Raw genomic sequence first — 26112 nt, 5'->3', positions numbered from 1 at the left:
ATTTGAGGGAAAAACTGTCCTTTCACCTTAATATTTTAATTTTTGTTTTAAAGAATTGAAATGAACCTGATAATGGACGCTGGAACTCCTCTGGTTTTGGAGACAGGGCCTATCCCTTTCCTCGGTCAGATTCATCCCTTCTTGGCCCTGTTCTAATTTCCTGAAACTCAAATCCCTACTTCTTCTCTTCGACAAACTTATGTTGTGCTTCACCTTCTTCTTAGTCTTCACCCGGACTTGCCCAAGTAACCTTTGGGGAAGACGGCTCGGGATTCTCAAAAGTAGAGCTACGCTTCTTGGCGGAACTGGGAACGTGGGGAAGCCTGACCGGCCTTGATGCTGCTATTGGTGCGTAGCCTCCGACTAAGGGAAGTGGAGAGAGAAACGGAGGGGTCTCGATCCCGACCCGGACTTAGTATAGATTTGGAAAGCTTCATCGAAGAGGAAGAAGAAAGACGAGAAGTGAAGCAAACAAAAGCTCCCCACTAGTAGTAGTACTTGTGCTTGGAGTTCTGTGACTGTGATGCGGTCTATCCAAGTCCATACTGTAAAATTTCACCTCGCTCTTTTTCCGATTCCCATGAAATGTTTGATAGTGGGTCTGAAAGACTGCGAGGGACTGTGCAAATGGTGAATGATAATTGAAGCGAGGAGAGTTTGGGAGTTTATGTATGCAGCTAATGGCATTTCTTTTCTGCATGCATGAGCTCCGAGCATTTCTTTTCTGCATGCATGAAACAAGGAGAGTTAATACCTTTGCACCATGAGAGTTTGGGAGCTCATGCATGGTTGAGTATTATCGTTCACCATTTGCACCTTTTGCACAGTCTCGGAGCTCATGCATGCATAAAAGAAATGCCATTAGTCTCCACTACGTTTAACAAAACAAAACTCAACCATCAACAGACTTCGTATTCGCAACCGAATCTCGTCAATTATAGCTCCAAATTGAGTAATATTCTGCCCCCGTAACACTGCATTTGTAACCATTTGAGCATCTGTCTCCAAAATCACCCTACTCCATCCCTTACACTTATCCAACTCAACGCCTCCCTAGCTCCCATAGCTTCTGCCACACGAATCGTATAAAGTCCATTCACCATTTGCAAACCCACCCTGATCACTACGCCTTCCGAATCCCTCACCACCCAACCAAACCCCATTTTTCCATTTGCTGAGTCCATAGCTATGTCAATGTTGATTTTCCAATAATCCACTTGGGGAGGCTTCCACACAGAAAGAATAGTGGTCTCATATTGAGCTTCTAGAATGGTAGGTCTCATATTGAGCTTCTAGAATGGTAGATAATGGGTGTTACGCCAACCTCCAACCATTTACGTACTGGTTTGCATGAATAATCATAGAATGAGATCAACACATTGTGCATGCCACACAATCTTATTTCTATTCTCCCACAAAGCCTAGCACATTGTTACTACCTTCACCAATTCCTCTATATGCAACACCCTCCACATTTCATCAATCCAGTCAACCAATGAATCTACAACACTTGGCAGTCGGCACACTGTTCCCACAAAGCCCAGCACATTGTTCCCACAAAGCCTAGCACATTGTGTTGTGTACATAGAAAGAGCAAGTGAACACACTTGGCATTCTCCTTGAAGTGTTCGAGGCGAGACTGCAGTGCAGCCTCTGGCTATCTGAGACTTGTCAATCCCTTTCTTCTGCTCCTGTTTCACGTCATTCTCCACCATCTCAGTCTTCATTGCCCTACTCTCTCTCTCTCTCTCTCTCTCGGCAATTCCTATTACCTTGGACACTAAGCCATCGCCAGCCGGCGACCATGAAGGAAAGAGCGGCGGAGGTGGATCATGAGGTGGACGTGAATCTGGTGTCTTTTTTTATGTGAACTGACATATTTGCCCACACACTTAACACCCATTTGACAGCAAAATCTAACGGAGGACCACGGGTGGTTATTTTTAAAAACATGGAGGATGACGCGTGGTCGTTTTAAAGACGAGGGACCACACTTGGTAAATCGCTAATACTCGAAGGACCATTTGAGGTATTAACTCAAATAATAACAATGAAGGTCAAAATGAGAGGGTGAATGTAGTAGATAATGAGAGAAAGAATGAGGGTAGTACAAGTGAGGAAAATCGTGATAGGAGAACAAGGAAAAGGGTTAATAGAAGCAATAAGAGAGATAGGGATGAGGAAGATGATGACATTGAGAACATTAGAGAACATATTCCTAACTTTACGAGTAAGAGAGATCTTTATATGCTTATTTAGAATGGGAGAAGAATGTAGATAGGATTTTCGATTGCCATCACTACTCTGAAAGAAAGAAACTTAATATGGTGATACTAGAATTTAGTAATTTTGTTTAGGCTTAGGACCAATTACTCGGTTAAGAGCCAAGAGACTATACAACTTAGTAGCTGGGTTGGTTTTGGAGCTAATTGAGGGAGAAACTGATTCACCACCTTGTGAGTATGAAGGCAGTGACGATATATACCATGGTCAATTTGGTGAAAATTCAATTGGTGGGAGCGTAGTTGCAAATTAGCATGGGATATATATGTTTTATGATGTAATATTTTTTTATGGTGAGTACAAATGTTATGTCGTTCTCCATGATTGGAATTTATGACATGTAGTATGTAAATAGTCCTAGTTAAAATTTCTGTTAAATATGTGTTAAATCTAAGGGTAATATCGTTAAATTGATTAATATTATTATGATTACTTCTTTTTGAGAATTATATGACAACATAATTAATTTCAAACATTAATAAACATTAAGTTAATAAATATAAAAACAAAATGGACGTGACAAATTACATAAATGAACAAATTAAATAAAAATCCATGATTAATGATCGTAATTTGTACTTGATTAATTATATTAATTCAACCGTGTCGGCCTTTTGTTATGTCCCAAACAAAATGTTTGATCAATTAATGAAGAGTGAAAACTATTAATCGGCCATGTATGAACAACCATGAAAATGATGGAAGTAAGGTTTTTGAAAAAAAATTTCATCCATTTTAATCTATTGGTTAAATAAAAAAATAGATAGCTCTAATATTAAATCTTCATTTTGTACGCATAATTACGAGAATAATGTTTATTGTCTTTTTATTTAGGACTATTTATATTCGTTAATTGTTTCAATTATGCTTGTTGGTGAAAAGTTCTAAACATTTTTATCTTATGACCATTATATATATCAATTTGATGATAATACCCCTAGATTTAACACCTATTTAACAGAAATTTTAATGAATGACTATTTGTGGTCAAAAATGAAAGTCGAAGGACCATTTGTGGTTGAATTGAAAGTCGATGACTAAAAGGAGTATTAGCCTAATAGTCAGGGGACCATTTGTGGTATTAACTCTAAAATAGATGAAATAAGAAAACTTATCTATTGGAAGTTTTGGAATCCAAAATTACAATGTTCTTGAGCTTGGAATTGAGGAGGAACAAGAAATCTATACTAATCTAAGCTAAACTAAAGCTAAAACTAAGTAGGAAATGAAAGAAAATTGAAATGGAATAAAAGGATTGTGAGTTCTCTTCAAAATTAGGTCAAATAATGTTTACATTTGGCCAGGGATGCTAGGCATGGGCATCGCATGGCCATGGTCACGTCGAGCCCATGGCCAAGAAAATATAGACATAGGAGGTATTGTGTCATAGGCACGCACATAGGCACAGCCACGCATGTGGCCATGCCTACCAGACTAAATTCCTATTAATCTTATTTGTCTTCTAGGCTATTTTTCATCCTTGAAACCTTTAAATTACTCTTTATAATCTTCATAGAAGTTGTATATTTTTAAGTTAGCTTTACAACGACGCTAAAACCACTCAAATTGAATTTTCCTACGTCAAGTTATGATTGAGATACCGAGAAGACGTCAATTTGGGCGAGAAATGCCACCTTGCTTTCTTTTGTTTTGCTTTTGCATTGAATTGCCTATATCATTAAGACCATTACGAAACAAAAATTTGGCACACGAAAGAGTATTGTTCAATCTCTTTTGCTTCATTTTGCCTCACAAAAATATCCTCATGTTATGATGACTTGAAAACTTGATCAAATAGTTCAATGTTTGGCTCAAAATATCATTTTTCTTGTCAAGTCACCTGAGCACCAACAATAATTCAATAAGTGATAAAAAAACACTGTTGTTTCCTTTCTTTGTGGTTATTTTTTTTTTTCAGAGTTTTTGTTGGTGGATTATGACCAAGATTAAAGTTAGGAAATCCTAGAACTCTAGAAGCATATAAGGCTATAAGTAGTCTAGCTTACATTAGAGTTGGTAGATAATCTTTTTTAATGAGTTTGAATCAAAGTCTTGCACAATGCAAGTTCTCTCTCAATGAGTTCTAAGAGAGTCTCATTCGACTTATGAAGGGATTTACTATATACCTTCCTTGTGGCGTCACCTACACTTCTATTGTTCTTCAACGAACGTGGTGACCTAATTTAGATTATCCCCACCACACGAGCTTCACTTCGGACCATGGGTTCTTAACACAATTTTTTGGTTCTATTTATAAGTTATGTAAGTAGTTTTAGTGTGAATATAGTAGGTGATATAACTATATAAAACTAGGTATTCATTTTGTCAGTTTTTTTTCCTAATTTAAACATTTTTATCTAAAGAAATGTTTTATAATTATAATTAACATAAGAATAATGAGATTTCACCACCATCTACTACTTAAAAATGTATAATTTTAGGTAAAGCAATTGATATTTTTTATTGCGGTTAATTTTGTTCTAAATTTTACACATATTTAGTCAAGTGTGTTATAATAAAAATAAAAATAGAAATGATATAAAACTTAAAACATACCAATTATACTTGTAAACATTTAATGAGTTTATCACTAGAAATTTTTTAAATTGCCATCTTAATACATAATTAAACATAATATTAACTCACTCTTATAATGAAGCGATTAATTTGACTATTCTTACTCATCTTACACACTAAAAAGTGTAATTTTTTTTTTTTGAAAAAAAATACTAAAAAGTGTAGTTAACCCTTATTAAATTTTCAAAATGACATGGTCAACAAATAAATTAAAAAAAAAAAAAAAAAAAAAAACATGGCAACTCCAAGTAAGATGATCCTAATGTAATTCCTAAAAGTAGAGAGGATCTTCTTAAAGTTTTCAAAAATCGCAACGATCCAAGAGAAATTATCACTAATTGCTCTACAGCTTTAAACTCACGCGCCATTTCAAGCGAGTGTTGGATGTTTCCCCAGCTTAAATTATTAACAAACAAGAACTGTCGGTGACTGATCTGCAAGTTTAGAAGCAACACAAATTCAGAGAGGTTTAGTCAATCTCCAGGAGCCCTGATTTTCGTTTTACATTGCGGAGCCGAAAGGTGAGACAATCATACATTTCTATATATATGGGCATAGACACAGTTTAAAACTTGCATTTTTTGTTTGTTTCTTTAATTTTAGTTACCCTTATAGTCTGCAAATCTGTGTGGGTTTGGGAAAAGGTTGTACTGGTTTAAGGATTTGCATTTACAAACTGAACCAAAAGCCTTGTTGATAGTAACTGATCCAATGATGGTCCAAAACCAACCATCCACTAGACCCTCAAAGCCCCAAATTTTGAAACAAAAACAAGCTGCACTGCTTTCAGAAACTAAGAATCTTGATTTCTCAACATGGGCATCAGAAAACTCTGTCAAAATCCTCATAATTTCACTCCTTACCATCACTGTTGCTGCCCTCTTCTACTTCCACACTTCCTTTACCACCCCCACTACCTTGTTTTGCTCCCAGAGATCACACCATGGTCAACCTCAAAAGCCCGAATTGCCTAAAATCGATCTTGATTCGGTCCAACCCATTGTAGATAAGTCCTCGCCTTACTCTTCGTTCCATTCTGAACAATGGATTGTGGTCTCTGTATCGGATTATCCCTCTATTTCGCTCCAAAGTCTTGTTAGGATAAAGGGTTGGCAAGTTCTTGCAATAGGAACTTCAAAGACCCCAAAGGATTGGAATCTGAAGGGTGCTATATACTTGTCATTGGAGCAACAGGCTGATTTGGGGTTTAGGGTGGTGGATCACCTTCCTTATGATTCTTATCTTAGGAAGAGTGTCGGGTATCTTTTTGCAATCCAGCATGGTGCTAAGAGGATATTTGATTTCGATGATCGTGGGGACGTGATTGGTGGAGAGATTGGGAAGCATTTTGATTTGGAGTTGGATGGGTTGAAAGGAAAAGAGGAGAAAATTTTGCAGTATAGTCTAGAAATTGTGAATAGGACTGTTGTGAATCCTTATATACATTTTGGGCAAAGGTCTGTTTGGCCTAGAGGGTTGCCGTTGGAAAATGTGGGTGTAGTTAATCATGAGGAGTTTTACCATGAAGTGTCTGGAGGGAAGCAATATATACAGCAGGGTATCTCAAATGGGTTGCCGGATGTTGATGCAGTTTTTTATTCAACTAGAAAGCGAGGATCAGAAGCATTCGATATTAGGTTTGATGAGCGTGCCCCCAAGGTTGCATTGCCCCAAGGGTTAATGGTTCCGATCAATTCATTCAACACTATGTTCCATTATAATGCATTCTGGGGATTGATGCTCCCCGTTTCTGTCAGCACAATGGCTTCTGATGTTTTAAGAGGCTATTGGGCACAAAGGTTGTTATGGGAGATTGGTGGTTTCGTAGCTGTATATCCACCTACGGTACACAGAAATGACAAAGTTGAAGGATATCCATTTTCAGAAGAGAGAGATCTACACGTTAATGTGGGTCGTTTGGTAAGGTATTTAGTTTCATGGAGATCCCGTTCCCAAAGTAAAAAATTGTTCGACAAAATTTTGCAATTGAGCTATTCCATGGCACTAGAGGGGTTTTGGAGTGAGAACGATGTGAAGTTCACTGCTGCTTGGTTGCAAGATTTGATTGCAATTGGGTATCAGCAGCCAAGGCTAACGACAATAAAGTTGGATGGTCGAAAGCCAAATATTGGCCTGGGGGACAGAAAGGAATTTGTCCCGCAAAAGCTACCTTCTGTACATCTTGGAGTTGAGGAATCGGGTGTGGTGAATTATGAAATCGGGAACTTGATACGGTGGAGGAAGAGATTCGGCAAAGTAGTGCTAATCATGTTTGTCAGTAGTTCTGTGCAGCAAACTGCATTAGAATGGAGACTGCTTTATGGAAGGATATTCAAAACTGTGGTTATTCTGTCAACACAGGCCGATGCTGATTTGGCTGTCGAGCAAGGCCAGTTGGATCAAATATACAAGTACGTAAAGAAGCTTTTGATTAGTTATTTAATTTAAAGCGTTTTGGTTATATTTGGATTTCCAATTTCACTGTTTAGCTTTCCATTCTTAAATTCCCTCCTAAAGTTTTCCCCTGTATTTATTATCCATGTGTGTTGGTATTGAGGTTACACATGAATTAAAATTCAAACAAACGTTCTTAATGGAATTGACACTTAGCTTGGTGGTAAGTGTTGAAAAGGATTATGTCTGTCTATTGGGTTGTGTCTGTTTATGAGTAGGTGTTTAAATTAACATTTATGTGCTTGTATATATGTGTACTATGTTTCTTCATTAGAAACATAGAAATATAGTAATATATTGTAATTTTTCTCATTCCTTGATTCTTCATCTCTGCTTTTGCCTAACTGGCCGGTGGTTGTTATTCTCCACCGGCTAGGCCTTTGGATCTTTCAAATTCAACAGTAAGGCTGTTTCTAAATTCATTTTAATTGAATGGCAGATACATCCCTGGTATTCTCGAAAGATTTAACGACACCGAAGGGTTCCTCTACCTTCAGGACAACACTATATTAAACTATTGGAATCTGATGCAAGCCGACACATCTAGGTTGTGGATTGCGAATAAGGTAATTTGACATTATCTAAATTGTTCTCTATGATTCTTCAAGAACGGTTTATTTATCTCGCTTGCATTATCCGGTTAGGTGCCCTTGTCCCGAACATCTATTGATGGAAAGGACTCCTCGTGGTTTTCACAACAAGCGGACCTGGTGAAGAAAGTGGTGAGCACAATGCCAGTTCATCTCCAAGTTAACTACAAAGAAAGCGGCCCAAGTGACCAGAACATTGCACTGTGTGGATCCGAGGTGTTTTACGTTCCTAGACGTTTTACCCAGGACTTCATTGATCTCGTAGACTTAGTGGGTGACCTGCAAATACACCACAAGATTGCGGTGCCCATGTTCTTCATGGCAATGGATGTGCCCCGAAATTTTGACCCTCTTCTGAATAGAATGATTTACAAGACGGGAAAGCCATCTACAAACTCATTGAACATATATTCCGCTCAAGCACCAGCAGTGCATCCATGGATAGTTTCCACCGAGTCTGACTTCATAAAGCTAATACGGCTCATGGCAGAAGGCGATCCCCTCTTAATGGAATTGTTCTAAGGTTTGATACTTTAACACTTGTGAATATTTGGATGCTTTGGAGATTATAAAACCAATAGAAAGCATGCAATACCTTTTTCCACATACTTTCTTCAGTTCTTGATTTTTTTTGCAGCAATAATCTCTGTTGTATTCTTTCACTTGTCTGTAACCTGTATATACATTGTAACATTGTACCAAGGATTGATTTTGTTTCATTTTGAATCATCAGCATTCATTCCAATGACGGTGCGTTTATATGGGGAGATTTTTCATTTTCTTTTGTGCGTTAAGAGTCCCACATTTGATAAAATTATAAAGAACATATAAGGTTATAGGTTAGATTAGTTAATTGATTGAATTTAAGTTAGGTTATAGGTTAGATTAGTTAATTGATTGAATTTAAGTTTTTCAGTGTAGTTTGAATCATATACATTATAACTCAGTTGAGTGACTTTAAAATTCACTAGTTATATTAAAACATAAAATAATAAAAATATTAAAATATAATAATTAAATTTTAATGTTTTTTAAATAAACTTATTAGTTTAGAACTAAAAATAGTAAAAAATTAGTAAAAGTTTTAGAAACTTGTATAATTAACTACATACTACTACTTATTTTACTATATAGGGGAGAGTTCAGATGTGGGAAAGGTTACTACTTATTTTACTATATAGGGGAGAGTTCAGATGCGGGAAAGGTTTCTCGTGCGGTTGTTCAGTTACGCACTTAAGCATTACAATGGCGCACCTTAAGTACACAAATCACGCATCTTAAGTACACAAACAAAGCACCTTAAAAACACAAATCACACGCACCTAAAGCTTTAGGCCGACGTACCTTAAGTACACAAACCACGCACCTAAGGTTTTAAAATGGTGCATCTTAAATTTCAACAACTCACGCACGTCACGCACCTTAAGAAAGAAAACAACGCACCTTAAGATGGAAAACCACACACCTTAAACTTTAGATTCACTCACCTTAAGTTTCAATACTCACGCACCTTAAGCATACAAACCACGCGCCTAAAAGAAATCACTTACCTGAAGAAGAAAATTACGCACCTAAAGCAACCGCACAACAACACGAGAAACACCCACCGCACAGGAACTGAATTATTTCTCTCTCTCTCTCTTCCTCTCTCTCTCTCTCTCTCTCTCTCTCTCTCTCTATATATATATATATATATATATATATATATATATATATACCAGGCTTAATTTTTTAAGACCCACCCCTAACCCACCACCCACTCTCACCCAAAAAGAATCTAATTCATGCGAGGTGGATTCAAGTAGATATATGCCATCTCTAATTATTACATGGGATCAAAGCCTAGTTTGGTTCACATTCAGTCTTAGATTAGAACACTGAGAAAGGAAAATATATCTATTCTCTAAATTGGAAAACAAAGAATTGAAATAAACAGATCTTTTACAGCGGTGCTTGTAATGTGCAATTATGATCCCATGGCTCATGTTATTGCCAAATGATCTTTTATTATGTTTGGCTATAGTTCCACACAGTTGTGCAATTGAATTCCAAGCCTCAGCTAAAGTACTTTTGGTACAGTGCATTTGCAATAGCTAAAGCATCACCTTGTGCCTTCACTGGGTAAAGCTCTGAACCTCTCTGCCATTTGTCTGAAAATGCAATCCACTCTTTTCTCCACTCCTCCACCTTGAACTCCACGTTTTCGTTCAAGCTTCTTGACAGATGATTGAAATACATCGAGGCTCGTGGCAGATAGTAGCTTTCCAAGAGCCCGCTCCAGAACTTATTCGCTGATTATATTGTCAGCAATCAAGACAAATAGTTTATGTTAATGTAAACTGAGAAGCAGATAAAAAACGATGAAACTATTGTTTACGTATTTGAAAACAAGCTTACCATAATCATGAAGCTTGCTCTGAACATATTTTGTCGTATCAAACCACATTGTCACTTGTGTCCTAGCATTCCATTCATACTAAAAACAGGTAGGATAATTAGTACTTCACAGAACAACATTGCATTGCAGTTTTAACTTTTAATTATACCAGAATCATGAAGCTCACTAGATGAGTAGATTATTATTTTTTTTTGTTAGACCACGAGGTGTTCTGAGTAGACCCTAACTACAGGAGGCACCTTTAACCTGTACCATACTTAGACTAATCCCCTTCGCACCGGACCAGCCCAATTAAGGGGCAGAGTGCATACTTAGACTAATCCCCCTTCGCACCGAACCGGCCCAATTAAGGGGCGAAGTGCTGATTATATTGGTTTTTCCATATGAGAGGGGGTTTTCAACACCTGACCTCTCTTAAGGAATGAGAGTGCACAACCACTCATGCCAACCAAACTGGTTACTAGAAGAGTAGATTATTGTTTAAACCTGTTTTGTCTCGTTAGAATTTTCTGCCAGGCTTTTCGCACTTTCAAGCCAGGTCCCGAGTAGACAACCATCATCCGCAGCAAGAAGTACGTCAATGTCTTTGATAAGTTGCAGGAACTTCTGACTATGAACACTCAAAGCTTTGGCATCCTTGTTTGTGAAAGCAGCTATTGAATCTAAATAAACCTGGTTTGCAAGCTTGGATAGTGACTGTCTCGTTAAGTCCACCAAATCATACCTATCAGAAGCAAATGCAACATCAAAGTCAATGTAGTTCATGCTGTTAAGAGTCCCACATTGAAATTATAAGAGGGAACATATAAGTTTATAAGGTCATGGGTTAAACTAGCTAATTGAATAGATTCAATTTGGTTTAGCTTATGTGCATTATAGCCCAGTTTAAACATGGTATTAGAATCTATTCATTTCCTTCTGAATTAATATGAATGGTGAAACCCGAGAATTAGATTCAGGTCATGTTTCTTCATTTTACCTATAAGTGAGGCTTCCAGCAAGCTCAGTTCCTGCATCAAGGAATAGTTTCAATGCCTTCAAGACATCCTCGGTGGAATACCATAAGTGTGGTTGAGGCAAAGATGAGCTAGTTTCTAGGAGAAAGAATCTTCTCTTCTGATGTGTCATAAGAAATGCTTTTGTATGATCATTTTCGGGCATATCCGATCTTGAAGGATTGGATGGATCCCAGTCGGGAAATTCTACTATGTAGTCTTTGTTGTGGTCCTGCATTAAATTTATTAGTAAAGGATAATATTCTTAGCACAGAACAATGAGGAAGCAGAAATGGGGGGGGGGGGGAGGGTATATAACATATAATTCCTGAAATGGAAACTTATAAAGAATCCAGTATTCTAAAAGTACAAAATTATTACACATAAGAAATGCAGTACAAGAAGTTGAAATTTTATATGGCCAAGTGCTTGTGCTCTTCTAGTCAGGTTTTACCTTTGACTCGGTTAAACAAGCTATGTCCTCGGAATGGTAATTGCATAGAGATATAAACCAATCATTATTGTGTGGACCATACTATCAAATAATGTACTTTTAGTATATTAAAAATGTACTTTTTGTTATGGTCCACACATAATGTACACGAATAATGGGTTCCTTGAGAGCAATACTAGCTAGAGTTTGCCATCAATTAATTGTAAACTCTATCATAGCACTTCAAAAAATGTCTTTCAATTTGTAAACAAAGTAATTTTCAATGTTACTTAAACTACAATGGAGTAAGATTAACTTGACAGTTAGCTAAGAAGGAGAACATACAGCAATTCCATCTGTGCAATTGTATACTGTGTGATAAAGTATCTCCCAAGCAGCTTCGACTTCACCAACTGCTTTACCATATCGTCTACTAGCATAGGATTTCAACCATGCCTATCACAGAAAACAGTCTTTTTTTAGGGTGAGTCTCCTGTGTGAGACTGTCTCACATATCCTTATAAGCGAGATGGGTCGGGTCAAGATGGAAACGTAATACTTATAATGGAAAATGTAATACTAATCAGGAATAAATTGTTTGTTACTTATAAGGGAAAATGTAATACTTTTGAGTAGATTGTAATACTTTTAAATCAAAATGTAATATTTAAGAGTTGAACAGTTACTTATGAGAAAAAAAAAATACTAATCAGGGATAAATTGATTGATTGTTATTTATGAGGAAAAATGTGATACTTTTGATGAAAACGTTTTGTTACCTTAATGTCAAAATTGTCGCTCCTGAATGCCATTTCAGACATTTGCTCATACACAACTGGGTTGTGTTCTATCCCTTCCATGCACATGCCGACCCCAACCTGCTCAGAAAGTTGCCAAGTAAGGAACTTCAGAATTGAAGTTTGCTCGAAGGAGTTCAGTAAACATTCTGGTAGAATAAGGGGGTTAAGAATAATTCACAACTTATAGCTTAAGATGAACATGGGAACGAGCTTTGAGGTGCACATAAGGGATTTCACTCACCATTGTTGAATTTTCACTAGTACGAGCATCAATAGGGCCTGAGGCAACAGAATCCATCGTGCCATACATTTCAATATTGCCTCCAAAGTTGTGTAGCATACACCTGTTTTATGTAGATAATAGGAAATATCAAACAAGGAATAGAACTAAAATTCGAGCTTCCTAAGGAGTGCCAAACACTTAAGGACGGGCATGCGCAGTTAACTTCATGCGTACCATATGTAAGGAGTGCCATAAAATTGAGAAGAATTTTTCCATACTGGGTGGACATCAGCAAATAAATCAAGAACTATCATCTTCCCGAATGGAACAGAATGTAGAAGTGCCTGTCAGTATGAGCTAACGTTGAAAATGAAGTTCATAAAATCAAAGAGCAATAGTTCTGTTTGTTAAGGTTCATGATTCACTTATAAAAGAGAACATATGCATTTATAAGCAATTGTTATACCATGGACCAGGGTTCATCTTGCATTGTGGGCCCTGATCTAAAAATTATGTGTCTGCAGTTAACATATTATGTACCTCAAAAGTTTATTTTGGACCATGGTCCACAATACAAGGTATACCCTGGTCCATGGTATAATTTGCCCTATATAAGGCCATGGGTTAGATTAGCTAATTGATTGGAATCAATCTTTTAGTGTGGTTTGGCCTATGTGCATTATAGCCCAATTGAGTGCAGGAAAGTGTATCCGTGGATAGCATAATTGATAGATACACAAAACAGTCCACTTGACAACGTGGATCAACAAATAAGTAACACTGCACACACACTTGAATACATGATAACTCATCACAAGGGCAAAGACCTCAAAGATGTGAAATTGATAAAAGCTTCTTCCTAATGACATAACAGCATACCTCCATCTGTGGTGGCTTCCAAAACGAGGAGTCTGAATAAAATAGCCAACCCTGCAGATTGATATATCAATTAGAACTAAATTGTTGCACAACCGAATAAGCAGAGGACAATATATGCTGCAAGTGAGGTTTCTACACATCTATAGGAAGTTTCTCCCCAAGTCTTGAAGTACTAGCAGAATAAAAGAAAAGGAACTGCAGGTACATGCGCCCCCAATGTGAAAATACAGTTATATCCTTACAATGAGAATTGTACAAGGAAAATGTTATTGCAAATTGCAATTGTTTCAACGAGGCTACTCTAACAGTCATGTTGATAGTCTTGTGGAGTTAAAGTGAAATAAATGAAGTTGAATTGCTTAATAAAACTAAGAGTGGACTAGAAGATAAACATACTTGCATTAGCCACACTGCATCCTTATCTGCTTTGGACATTGCTTTGTAGACCGCAGATCCAAGAGAAGAAATATATGATGGATCGCTTGAAGGTGGAGTGTTCTCATTAAAGGTATCGCTGCATTAAATACTTTCCCGATGTCATAATATAAAGCATAAGAAGAAACATTTTGCGGGAAGCAAAAGAATTGCAACATAGGCACTCCTAGCCATCAAAGTAGATAAATCATTATGATGAACTATACAACTTTTTTTGTTACACATAATACACTTGAGAAGTTCACACCAACCTCCAATATTTCCAAATATAAAAGCAGCTGGTTCATTTCTTAACCAAGTCTAAAGCTATGTATATGTTCACATTCAAAGGTATAACCGTATATGGAAGATGATAAAGAAGGCACCTAACTTGTTCGGGCAATTTGATAGGATTTGGAATGAAGATAAAGTGAAAGTTAGGGACCACCATACACGTAATCAGAGGAGAAAAATTAATAAACTAAAGTTGAAAGAAAGAATACCAGCTGTAAATATTTGTGATGCTTCCGTACTCTGCCAAACAAAGATGTAAACAAGAAATGAACAATTGGAGTGTAGTTAATGAATCTAAAATAATACGCCATACAAAAACATATCATAAAACTGTAGAGCACACTATATTTGTAGGACCAACAGATAAGACTTCACAGTTTTCCAGTTTAGATGTTGCTTTTGAAGAGAGAGAGAGAGAGAGAGAGAGAGAGAGAGAGAGAGATCAAAAGCTTCAAAAAAGAATGGAAATGCTAACACTAAACTAGGACATTTCAAATTTGGAGCTTTAAGTCACCACTACTTAAGCAAACGAAATCGTGTTGTTATTGACTGCATTCAAATATAACACATAAAATCAATAGAGAGTAACAAATACGTGACAAGTAAATCACCTTTTAACTGATGGCGAATAAATGCTTCACCAATATCTACAAATAATGGGTCAGAAGAATCTAAAAGGAAAGTACAACACCATCGAGGGTCACCATCAACCGTGTTCCTAAGATCAAAGAGTTTGAAATTTTATCAAATTCGAGCATTCAAACATACACATTTGAGTGGGGTTAATTGACAAGGAAAAAGTTATGATCTAAAATCATTTGACAGGGAAAAAGTTAAAAACAACAATAAAAACAATACAATACATGTCAACAAGGAGATGGTGAAAGGAAGATGTAAAAGAGTGATTCAGATTTAGTGATGAGTAGTTAGACAAGAAATACCAGTCTCCAAGTCTAGTTATATTTGCAGAGGGAAACATCCTTTTTATTGCAGCTGGTACATTCCCAGAGAATGATGGGAGAACTGGAAAAAAAAAAAAAAAAAAAAAAAACCAATCATGGTTGTTGGTCACATATCAGAAACATATCCAACAAAATTAATGTTTCACCTTAACTTGTTTAAGAAAAGCATAAAAACATACTAGCAGGCAGTAGCTGCCGAAGTATATAATCATTTTATTTTTGGCTCTATAACTACAGATTTTGTAAGGTGTAAATGAGCCAGAATGAGAAAAGAGTATTTTAAGTCAAAATGAAAGTTTACCTGGGGTCATGCCCAACTCTGTCATCCTCTGTAATATCTGCTTCTGCAATGACAGCTGTTTATCCAACCAGTTTTCGGACAAAGGCCCACCCCATCTATTTTGCAGAGAATGATGAAATGTAAACTCTCTTGGTAAATGTAATATAATTTTTCAGTAAAGTAAACAAGCAAGAGCAAGAGAAAATCATGACCATAGTTAAGTGTCCAAGAGAGAAATAGGAAATGCATAAAACTTTGACAAATCAAAATGTTATTTTGGATATATGATACTAAACTTCATTATTCTTTTAGAACTCTTTCTAAAGCATTATTACAACCTGATAATTAGTTTAATAAATTTAACTAAATCTTTCAACTAGAAAATAAATGATTTGGTCATAAAAAGGTTCTGCACTGTAATTGAGGAGGCAAGCCTTACCCATGTAGATTTGCCATACGAGCCCAAGCTAGGAAAGCAGGTCCACCAAAGAAATCATTCAAATCTTGTGCGGTCAAATTAAACTCTTGCTGTCAAACAACAGAAGTTGAAATTCAAGAAAAGAAAATGTTGAAAGGAATGTTTTTAATTTACTATTGTCTACTCTTTTATTCGGTATATTCTTCTGTTTTCACTTTTCAGTTCCCTAATTTCTACCAGAAATTAGTTCCCTAATTTATAGGTAGAAATAATTATTAATAGAGGAATTAGTGGTTGCTTCCTATTCTTCAATTACTAGGTAGTTTGTTACATTTTTTATGTGACCTTCCTTGTCTATAAATTATCGTATCCCTTTCCACTGAAGGAGTGTGAATAACATATATATATATATATATAAAGAGAGAGAGAGAGAGTAATAATCAAATGAAATCACCTCTTCCCGTGAGACCTTTCGTAAATGCACAGAAGCTACTACACGAATGCGCACAATCTGCCCTGTGTGTATTCATGTAATAGTTTGTGTGCATTTCCGAAGGGTCTCACGAGACTCACGGGAACAGGTGGATGCACTTGAACATTAGCCCACATATATATATATATATATATATATATATATATATATATATATATATATATATATATATATATATATATATATATTCTCGTACAACTCTCGGGAATGGGGATCAAACTTTGAGACTACATGTATGGAGTTTTAGGCTTACGCTACTAGACTATGAGGTCCCAGGCAAGAATTAAATATTTATTCCAGCAGCAAGTTCTCAGCTTTAAGAAAAAAGAAAAAACTGTCTGCTTAATTCATGTAGTGTGGAGAACTATTATGAGAAACCTTATACTGTAATTGCCCTAGAATTGACTATCTGAATGATAAGCAGCAATTGCTATGCTAATGCTATAGACTTATCCATTGTAAACAGTAAATAAGCTTTCAAAGCCAAACTAGCAACATAAACTAAGAAGCAATAATGTACATACCAAGAAAACCTTTTGCCAGATGGCTTCTTGCCCAGTAAATGCTAGGGGCAGATTAATTCCTTGGAGTGCCATCCAGTCTATCTCTTTCTCCCATCTCTGCCAATCCCACCATACATAGGAATCTGCAATTGAATATTTGAATTGTGCTAAGCTGTGATACCGAGAGCAATAGAATTGCAATAAGAAATAGATGTGGCAAAAGAAAGCCTGTTTCAAACAAAAACTAAATAACCAAAGAATTTTAGTTGCAATGTAGCCGCACTTAAGGCAACCCTTCCTGAAAGCCTTAGTAACTTGTTACTTTCAACCCTTTCCCTGTTTTGTTGGCCATGTGTTAGAACTTCAGAAAAGGATTCCACTTTTTCCAATAGTAGAACTTTATGTCCCAAAACACTTGAAGATTGTTTTCTTAATTCAATAAATAAATGATTGAAAATAGCTTTAGTATGCTAAACTGACTTTGCCCAAAGGCACCAAACTGTGTTAAACTGAGGTAAAGCAAGAATTTGTTAGGGATAAGTATAGCAGACACATAAAATTTTACTAAAAGATGGAGTAAATGATAAACACAATGAAAAAAATAAAAATAAATAAAATAAATAAATCCAATCCCACAAGCAGAGAAGTGGGCAGCTTCCAGAACATTACCACAGAGCATAAAAGTCCACAACATAAGAGAAAATTAACTAAGACCGAGGTATGTATCTTTTCTCATCATTTTCTTATTCTGGGTGGAGTTAGACCAATTAAGCCAACCAGCATGGCTCCAAAATTTTGAATGCGGAACTAATTTATCTGTTAGACTGAAGCAATGAGTGAAAATGTCACACTTACAGCTAGAAGTGACAACATTTTGGTAGTAGTTCCATGGCACAGGTCGTTGAATCATCACACCCTCTGTATTTACAGAAGGTAGTAATCCTGGCTTGGGAATTGAATTTATTTGTATGCCCCCAGTCTTTTCCCATGAAATGTGAGCACCACACCAATACTTTAAGTACCAATGGAGGCCTGATGTGATTTCAATTGCTGTAGTTCCTTGTATCCTTGGAAAGGAAAAAAGAGAATCAAAATCTAAGGTTAATGTTTCTGCATGTTTCAGACAGTTAAAAGAAGAAACTATTAAGCATTAAGCAATATTATATGCAATCATTAATTCACATTGACTTGACAATATCAAAAAGGTGTGTCTATCCCTTAACAAAAAGAAATGTTGCGAATTATTTAGCTGAGAATGAAAATATTGTCATCTCTGTATAAGGAAAAGAGAAATAACCGCCCAAAGACATTGTCTGGCCAAAGAATCTTCAAGGAAATGATAACAATGTAGAACTTAAGATCTGCTATTCTTCTATAATCTAAAATTCTGTAATACTTTTGAAAAATCACTTTGAAGAGAAAAGGTTACGTGGATAAGATAGTGTATCAAATCATAGACATCAATTATTCAGAAATGCAACCTATATATGCAATAGGATTGGGAACAATGCTGTAACTCAGAATTGGGCACATGTCCCACTTCTGACCTATTGCATAATACTCTAGAAGGCATGGGTATTTCATTTGTGAAGTCTCCAATAACATAAGGATTAAAATTTAGGGAGAATTATGTATATAGAAATAAAAGGTAGAAAATACATACAGTATCTGAGGTGAATCTCCACTTGAGCTCTTGTAATTGGTTACTCTAAAACAGCTTTGCCCACCACAAACATCCTACAACCAGCTTTCAAGCATATGGATTAGAATAACATCAATCCATGCAACCAGATAAAGATAACAATGACACCGAACCTGAGAAATTAAGATATGAAATTTGCATGGTTCAGCTGAAGAATAGCGTGTTACAGGATGGAGAACAGTTATGTCAAAAGAAACAGTATCTTCCCTAAAAGTTTAAAGAACAGTTGAATCCTGTTTTTTTATTTCTAGTTCTTGCTTGGTAACCTACCTCTCTGTGAGATAATAATTCAAGCCAAAATTGTCTAATAAATGTTCTTCAAAGAAAAGTTGTTCAATATCCCAGGATATGAGATTGCAGAGGAATAAACACTTTTCTACTGTGGACAAAAAACCCGACACATCCAAACAACTATTGTGGTTGCTATAAAGACACTTCAGCTTAAAGACAACGAGCTAAGTTAGCATTGAGAATGCTGAGAACCCATTAAAGGATCAAAAATCTGAGTCTCACATAAAATTTGGGTACTCTAGACCCAATGAGATGCACTGCATGTACTTTTCTCCACTATTATCTTCATAACTAAACATTTTTCTGAACTATTCTATATTCTAAAACCGATTAGGCATGAATTCAAAGAATAACCAGATAATGAAAATCAACAGCGAAATTATACTAAATGAGAAAGACCATGAATTAGAAATCCAGAGAAAATGGCACTGAGTAGCTTATAAACAACCAGGATTCGAAAGAAACCAGACAGTACAGAATAGTTACAGAAATATGGTACCTTGGACACAATTTTGAGCTGAAAACTTGACAAATGGGTGGGAAGGAGCCTTTGAAGGACACCCTTGGCTGCAGATTCTTGGACTGAATTTGATGGTCTTTTGCTGTCCTGACGGCTTAGCAGGGACTCTATAGCTTCTGATTCTTGCACTGATAGTGAGGATGATGAACACACAAACAAAGTAAGAATCAGAAACGCAAAGAAATAATTCAAATCACACCCCATATTCCAGTTTAAGTTTGGATTCCTCATCCTCTGAGGAAAGTATTGTGTGTTTTTGCTGATTCTCTACTCCCTAGCTCTCGACTGGCAAGTCAAAGCTTCTCTTTCGACATTTGTCCTGAATTCCTAATCATTTTGTTTTTGTTTTGTTTGTTCTGTTTTCATCTTCAACTTTCTTTTTTATTTAATGAGGTGGATAAAAATATCGTTTTAAGAAAAGAAGTAGAAGAAGTGAATTGCTACTTTCGTAAAGTTGTAGTTTAGAGTTTTTGGTTATGGTATTTGTACATATTACGGAGTATTTTTTAAAAACATTGGTCAAAATATTTTACTATTTGACCTATTAATTTGAGTATACTTATTTTTTTTAGATTTGAGTCCTATCATCTATGGAAAACATAAGCTAGTTGATGTTTTTTTACCAATTATAGACACAATGCGGTGTTTATCTAGTGTGCATCCTTTAAATAATGAATACAAGTTTTTCTCGTCACCTAAAAAAATTCATGATAACGATGAATAAATTTTTTTTTATTACCATGTAAGATAGTGAAATTGTTTAGGTCATGTAGTTTTATCTTTATTGTATACATTTGTCATACATAGAGCTGAAAAATCGATCGGTGGAGCGAGTCAAAAAACCTGCTCTTTGGCGGGCCTAGGTTTTGCTAGCTCACCCCGCCCCTGCCCCACGGGTTAGGCGGGCCCCCTCCACCTAACCTTTGGTTTTTTTTTTCCTTGTTCTAAGTTGTTAGTTCGTTACTTTGTTAAGTTTAATTTTACTATTTGTACACTATAAAAATAATTAAAATAACTTGTTAAGTATTAATTTAAATTTTAAAACATTAAACAATAATTCTAAAGTTCATCAAATATTATATATGTATGTATGTATAATAAATTGGCACTTTGGCGGGTTGGTGGGCCAGCCCACAGGCCAAAAAAGTGCATTCTTTGCGCGGGCTTCTATTTTCAAAACTCACCCTTACCTAAATAGGGAGCGGGTTGGGTCGGGGCAGCGAGCAAAGCCCGTTTTGACCGCTCTAGTCATACACGAAAGTGATCTCACAAAACCAATGGTGGTAACCATTTTAACTGCTGTCACGTTAAAATAGAGGAGTTTTTTGGCTGTGTGATTTTTGGAGTTTGTAGGATATGTTTTTGAAGCCTAGGACGATGGCTTGCCTTTACATTATATGGCTTTGTAAGTTGCACCCTCTGACATTTCTTATATTTAAGATGAAAAATTGCCTTATGCATTTTATATCTACAAATTAAAGGTAATTGGATCCCTGAGTGAACTATTCAAACTTAATCCTTGTTTTAAAGAAACGTTACTAGCATTATAATCTAAAATAATGAAACCTTCTTTTAATGAATATATTTGCAGTTTCTGTGGAGAAAGTCTTGACTATAGTATATCAACCTCGAGCAGTTTTCCGGATCCGTCCTGAGATACAATCTAAAGATCATTGTACATTAAGCTATCATCAAAATCCAACACTTAACCTAATTAGTGCATTTGAAATCATCACTTGCCTCTTGCTTGCAGGTTACATACTATAACAATGTAGCTTCATTTTTGAGTGAATTACCTCTTTATTTTCATTATATAGGTTTGGGATATTCGGACAAAAAAGTTGAAACAAGACCTTCCTGGCCATGCAGATGAGGTAAGGTCTACTCCTTCCCGGGTGAAAAACGGTACAGTTAAACTTGGAGTACTTTTCACTATATAGTATGGTACTATGGTATATGGATTTATTTTGACTTCAACTTTTTGAAGGTCTTTGCTGTTGATTGGAGTCCAGATGGTGAGAAAGTCGCCTCTGGTGGCAAAGACAGAGTTTTAAAGCTTTGGATGGGTTAATCTGCCACTTATGGCTATGGAAGATAGATAATAGTGTGTATACAATACAATATACCATTTTCCATGTAGCTAGCTAGTTTAGATAGAGAAAGATTATTGTCCCAAGTAAAAGAGCTTTACTGATCAAAACTTGTCTCCAAGGTTTTTATTTTCATGATATAAATGCAGAATTTATCTGAACATGTGCCAAAACAGTAGCATATATGTTGGTTCATTGCACATTAACTACTCACTTGAAGGCTCCAGTGGAAGAATTGAAGATTTAGAAGCTGAGGAGGTTATGCTCCCTAAAACTTTCCACAGTGTCTTTGAGGCTGATTTCGAGGGGCGTGAGGCTAACGCCCAAGGCTTCTGCCCTTTCCCTGGAGACTTGATAGGGTGCGACGAATGGCAACTCCTGTTTTCCTCTGAATTCCAAACAACATCTTCAAGGTTAGAAGAAAACAACTTTCCCGAATGAGAATATACACTCGACGCATTCTAAATCTATAATGCAACTTACTTGTCAGGAATCGGAAGAGAAGGGAAAAGCTTGTGTACAATGTTGAGAGCCACATGTGAGTACGTCACTACCTCAACCAAACAGTATCTCCCGCTAGCCGAAGGATTCTCAAATGCTTTGATATGTGCAAGTGCGACATCTCTAACATCAACGAACCTATATATTCCATTAGGCATTGCTTCCTTTCCTATAACAGATTATAGTCAATGCTATTGTTAAGATAGAATGCTTGAAAAACAAGACACATCATACATAACCCCTGTTACTTGGAGAAACACTTAAGACCCGTTTACTAATCGGAGAATTTCAGAAAACTGGAGAATTAGAGAATAGAAAACAGAAAACAGAAAACATGTTTACTAGTATAATTTTCCATTTTGAAAATTGAAACATTTTCTAATTTTTTAGAAAACTTGAGAACTTTTAAAAATTGTTTTCTAAATGGGAAAATGGAATCTTCTAATCATTTATTTTGTTATATTCACTATAACCACATTCTCACCATTATATACTTACACATTTATTATTACTATGATTACATTCATTATCATATTCTTTTACTTATCATCATCTTCAATCATTTCTACTCGCATTTACTTATATAAACTTAACTTATTTGCTTACGCTTAAAGTTAGACATTATTCACATTATCAAAATTAGAAAACAGAAAATAGAGAACAGTTTCCTGAAGTAAACAGACCCTTACATACCTTCTTTTATAATGTTAAAAATTGCCTCCGAAGACAAACTAAGAGTTGGATGCAAGATAGGACCAATGACTAATCCTGGATGCAGTGTCACCAATTCAATCCCATTCTCTTTTGTGAATCTCTGTGCAGCTTCCTCTGCCAAGGTCTTGGAAAGTGCATACCATTGCTTTGAATGAGAACAGCTCTAGTTAGAAGAGAAAGCTTTTCCCAAGAAAAACGTACTGAACATATTCAATTTAAATCACTTTGAATGCGCCACTCTTCTGAGAAAGGGATTAAGGAAAAAAAATCTCTGTAAAAATGATATTTTGACGATGATTTGCACTTGTGATAAGCGACTTATTCACCGTTCTCTACTTACATAAAGAAAGAAAACTCTTAACAAAACAGCAAACTTCAGGTCCTACACTTAGTGTGTACTCACCTTAGTCTCCTCACAATGTTTAGGGTCTGAACACCAAGTTTCATCCATTATAACATCTGGGCTTACGGGTTTTCCAGTGACCATAATTGTAGCCATAGAAGATGTTATCACAACCCGTTTGGCAGAAGATGCTTTTGCACATGATCTAAGAACATTAAGTGTTCCTTTCAATGCAGGATCAACTAGTTCTTCCTGAAACATGGAAGAAACTCTTGACAGACAAAATAGGAGAATAAGAAACACAAATAAACTGGCTCAGTTACCCTTATCATTTCCGTGATTCCCCATGAGTATCAGCCATATATTTAAGTTCAAAATCACACTACTCGAACTGCTTTTATAAAAGGCCTCAAGCACGCTAGAAATTCAACATGGTTTACTCGGATGATTCATAATGTGAAAGCAGATCAAAGCGGGAAAAGTTAAATAATTGACCTTAGAAGCAGTGAGGGATACGGGCGATGCTGTGTGGAAAACACATTCACAACCATCAATTGCGGGGTCAAAAGATTGTTCTTCAAGTAAGTTAGCTTCAAACAGATGTAGCCTTTCTTTGGCTCCCTCAAGTGCAAGGAGGTGCGCCACCTTATTCGGATTATCTGCCAAATATAATACAGACACAGATTGAGAAATGTAAGAGTTACCAAGTTGAAGTGAAACATGACCATAATGAAGCACACATTAAACAACCCTTGAGCTAGAAATAACACTATCTCATTGCTTCCTACTCTCTTTTATGTTTAGCAAGATACCCTAAACACAAACACTGGGAGATAACAGTTTTGGAACACAAGTTAATGGCTAGATCATCTAGATACAATTTGAGCAAATGAGGGTTGGTTGAGTTGGTAAGGTTCATCATATTACTGTTTAAGGACTTAGGTTCAATTCCAATTACTAAGCAGCCCTTGTTGCACAGCTTGTAAATTCTACTATGTTCTTGATGGGCAATTAGTAAATTCAAACACAAATCCTCTTTTGAGACTAGTGGTATGTCTAGCAATTGAATTGGAGTAGCAATCCTCACCTAAACTTTCATGTTCCTTAAACAAAAAAAAAAAAGAAAATCTAGATACAGCTTGAAGAATATGAGGCTCTGAAAACAATAACCTCACCTTATTTCTAGAAGGCCATGGAATAAATTCTATGGTATTATGATTACACATGTAGCTTTAAGAGCATGTTTAGTTGGATGGAAAAAGAATTTCCTAAGGAAAAAATTTCTCTCTTCATGGTTCCTTAATTTTGAGGAAAAAGTTATCCAAGAGGAAGGAGTGGTATTTTGTTTTCCTTGAAAGTACGGAAAGAAATTATAAGTTTGTCATTACTATTTTTGTTATTATTATTATTATTATTATTATGGTGCATGTACGTCTTAATCTTTACACTTATTATTCTTCACCATTGCGATTCAACTAAACATCAGAACAAATATAACAAATATTTCAGTAATTCCTTTTTCACCAATCAAACAGTGAAATTTTATGATAAATTTTTTTAATGAAATTTCAATATTATGTTCTCTCAAATATTTCCGGCGAACCAGACAGCACTAAGTCCTAATACATCAATTTGGTAAAGCAAATGAAGCAAAATTCAAAACCCAGACATGGAAATTCCTAAATCAGATGCTGGAAGCTAAAACTTCAAGAAAGAAAAGGTAAATACATAGAAACACAGAGAGTGAGAGAGAGAGAGAGAAAGAGAAGAAGACTGACTGAGGTTGCGAACAGTGGCCTTGACAGTGTAACCATGTTCAAGTAAAAGCTTAACGAGCCAAGAAGCAATGTAGCCGGAGGCACCGGTAACGCACACAACCTTCCCCTTTCCACTCATCTTCTTTGTTCTCCAATATCAGCTCCAAAGATTTTTGAACAAATTGGATAGGATTGATTGACTGAATCACTTATAGAGCTTTGATATGGTGAAGATTAGAAGAAGATAGCCGGCAAATGGAGAACGACGTTTTTGGAGAAAAGAATAATGAAACTGGTTACTGTTCGGCTCGTCACATTTTTATCGCTTTGTAATACATTCGCGATATTCATTGTATTACAGCATCCTTATCAATAAAGTTTATTTGCGGTATTTGGAGAATTTTTTAGGTATGATTAGAAAAGAGAAAATGAACGAAGATAACAAAAAAAATTAATTTAAAAAATAAAAATAAAAATAGAGGTGTCAGACGTGCCTAAGGCGTGCATTGCATTCACTATCTGTTCCATTCTTGTAATTTTACTATGTATTAAATGTCGAACATTTTTTTAATCAAGTTTTATAATATGTAATCTGGGGATAACTTGAATATGACTAATTTGAAATTAATTGATTGCATTCACTATTTGTTCCATTCTTGTAATTTCACGACTCACCAACATCACATACTCACATTAGAATGGGTGTACTTTTAAGAAATTTACTTCCGCTCCATTGAGTGTGAATACTAACTAAATAATTAAACAATAGAGCAAATTGTCATTTTGGTCCACTGACTATAGGGGTCCTCTTAATTCCAGTCCATGACTTTCAAAAGTGTTAATTGCATATCGTGACTATTCAATTTTTATCAATTTTGGTCACTCCGGCCAAATTGACGGTCACATTTCGCCGGAAAACTTTAAAAGTTAAAATAATGAGGGTATTTTAGTCATTTCACCCCTATTTCTTCTTCTCCGGTGAGCTCCAACTTTTCCGGCGACGGCACACTTCATCCTTCACGTTATAAAGCTTTGAATTCAAGATTTTTTTGAACTTGCCATGTGAAGTATTGTTGTTTGTTTTCTAGATCTATCATCTATGTGTGTATTACTCCGTCAAATAAAGTCTTGCTTCCTCACTGGCGCCACCACCGCTCGCGGCTATGGAAGCTTCAAGATGCCATAGAAAATATCACGA

The 26112-nt window shown here is 36.0% G+C and overlaps 3 protein-coding genes across 3 annotated transcripts; 1 reads left to right on the top strand and 2 right to left on the bottom strand.

The window, feature by feature from the left end:
- The first annotated feature begins 5272 nt into the window (after positions 1–5272).
- On the top strand, positions 5273–8649 carry LOC116030420 (probable glycosyltransferase STELLO1). Its single transcript, XM_031272666.1, has 3 exons — positions 5273–7271; positions 7754–7880; positions 7959–8649. Exons 1-3 carry the CDS (start codon positions 5572–5574, stop codon positions 8424–8426), a joined length of 2295 nt encoding a protein of 764 aa, XP_031128526.1. The 5' UTR covers positions 5273–5571; the 3' UTR covers positions 8427–8649.
- Positions 8650–9782: 1133 nt separating this feature from the next.
- On the bottom strand, positions 9783–19861 carry LOC116030039 (alpha-N-acetylglucosaminidase). Its single transcript, XM_031272137.1, has 19 exons — positions 19489–19861; positions 18660–18733; positions 17852–18063; positions 17018–17139; positions 16022–16110; positions 15604–15698; positions 15282–15363; positions 14952–15058; positions 14550–14580; positions 14029–14146; positions 13633–13683; positions 12988–13097; positions 12772–12874; positions 12510–12608; positions 12076–12186; positions 11282–11529; positions 10789–11026; positions 10302–10380; positions 9783–10195 (listed from the first exon to the last, which is right to left on the bottom strand). The coding sequence occupies exons 1-19, from the start codon at positions 19738–19740 to the stop codon at positions 9960–9962; spliced, it is 2457 nt and encodes an 818-aa protein (XP_031127997.1). The 5' UTR covers positions 19741–19861; the 3' UTR covers positions 9783–9959.
- Positions 19862–21676: 1815 nt separating this feature from the next.
- LOC116030093 (cinnamoyl-CoA reductase 1-like) lies at positions 21677–25203 on the bottom strand. The gene is made up of 6 exons (XM_031272218.1): positions 24936–25203; positions 23653–23816; positions 23218–23409; positions 22794–22959; positions 22083–22269; positions 21677–21987 (listed from the first exon to the last, which is right to left on the bottom strand). Exons 1-6 carry the CDS (start codon positions 25051–25053, stop codon positions 21843–21845), a joined length of 972 nt encoding a protein of 323 aa, XP_031128078.1. The 5' UTR covers positions 25054–25203; the 3' UTR covers positions 21677–21842.
- Positions 25204–26112: the final 909 nt, after the last annotated feature.

The sequence above is a fragment of the Ipomoea triloba genome, chromosome 9 (genome assembly GCF_003576645.1).
Source record: "Ipomoea triloba cultivar NCNSP0323 chromosome 9, ASM357664v1".
Classification (NCBI taxonomy): Eukaryota; Viridiplantae; Streptophyta; class Magnoliopsida; order Solanales; family Convolvulaceae; genus Ipomoea; species Ipomoea triloba.
Note: the sequence above shows the minus strand (reverse complement) of the source record. Positions and strands in the feature narration are given on the sequence as shown.

Bases quoted from the DNA above. Each gene is read 5' to 3' on its own strand.
- LOC116030420 (XM_031272666.1), top strand. From the start codon at position 5,572: ATGATGGTCCAAAACCAACCATCCACTAGACCCTCAAAGCCCCAAATT. The intron at 7,272-7,753 runs GTACGTAAAGAA...ATTGAATGGCAG, and splicing joins CAGTTGGATCAAATATACAA to ATACATCCCTGGTATTCTCG. The intron at 7,881-7,958 runs GTAATTTGACAT...TTATCCGGTTAG, and splicing joins GGTTGTGGATTGCGAATAAG to GTGCCCTTGTCCCGAACATC.
- LOC116030039 (XM_031272137.1), bottom strand. From the start codon at position 19,740: ATGAGGAATCCAAACTTAAACTGGAATATGGGGTGTGATTTGAATTAT. The intron at 18,734-19,488 runs GTACCATATTTC...AGCTGGTTGTAG, and splicing joins AGCTCAAAATTGTGTCCAAG to GATGTTTGTGGTGGGCAAAG. The intron at 10,381-10,788 runs GTTTAAACAATA...ACCTGTTTTTAG, and splicing joins ATTCTAACGAGACAAAACAG to TATGAATGGAATGCTAGGAC.
- LOC116030093 (XM_031272218.1), bottom strand. From the start codon at position 25,053: ATGAGTGGAAAGGGGAAGGTTGTGTGCGTTACCGGTGCCTCCGGCTAC. The intron at 22,270-22,793 runs GTATGTAAGGGT...AATCTGTTATAG, and splicing joins TTTTAACATTATAAAAGAAG to GAAAGGAAGCAATGCCTAAT. The intron at 21,988-22,082 runs GTAAGTTGCATT...TTTGGAATTCAG, and splicing joins TCTCTTCCGATTCCTGACAA to AGGAAAACAGGAGTTGCCAT.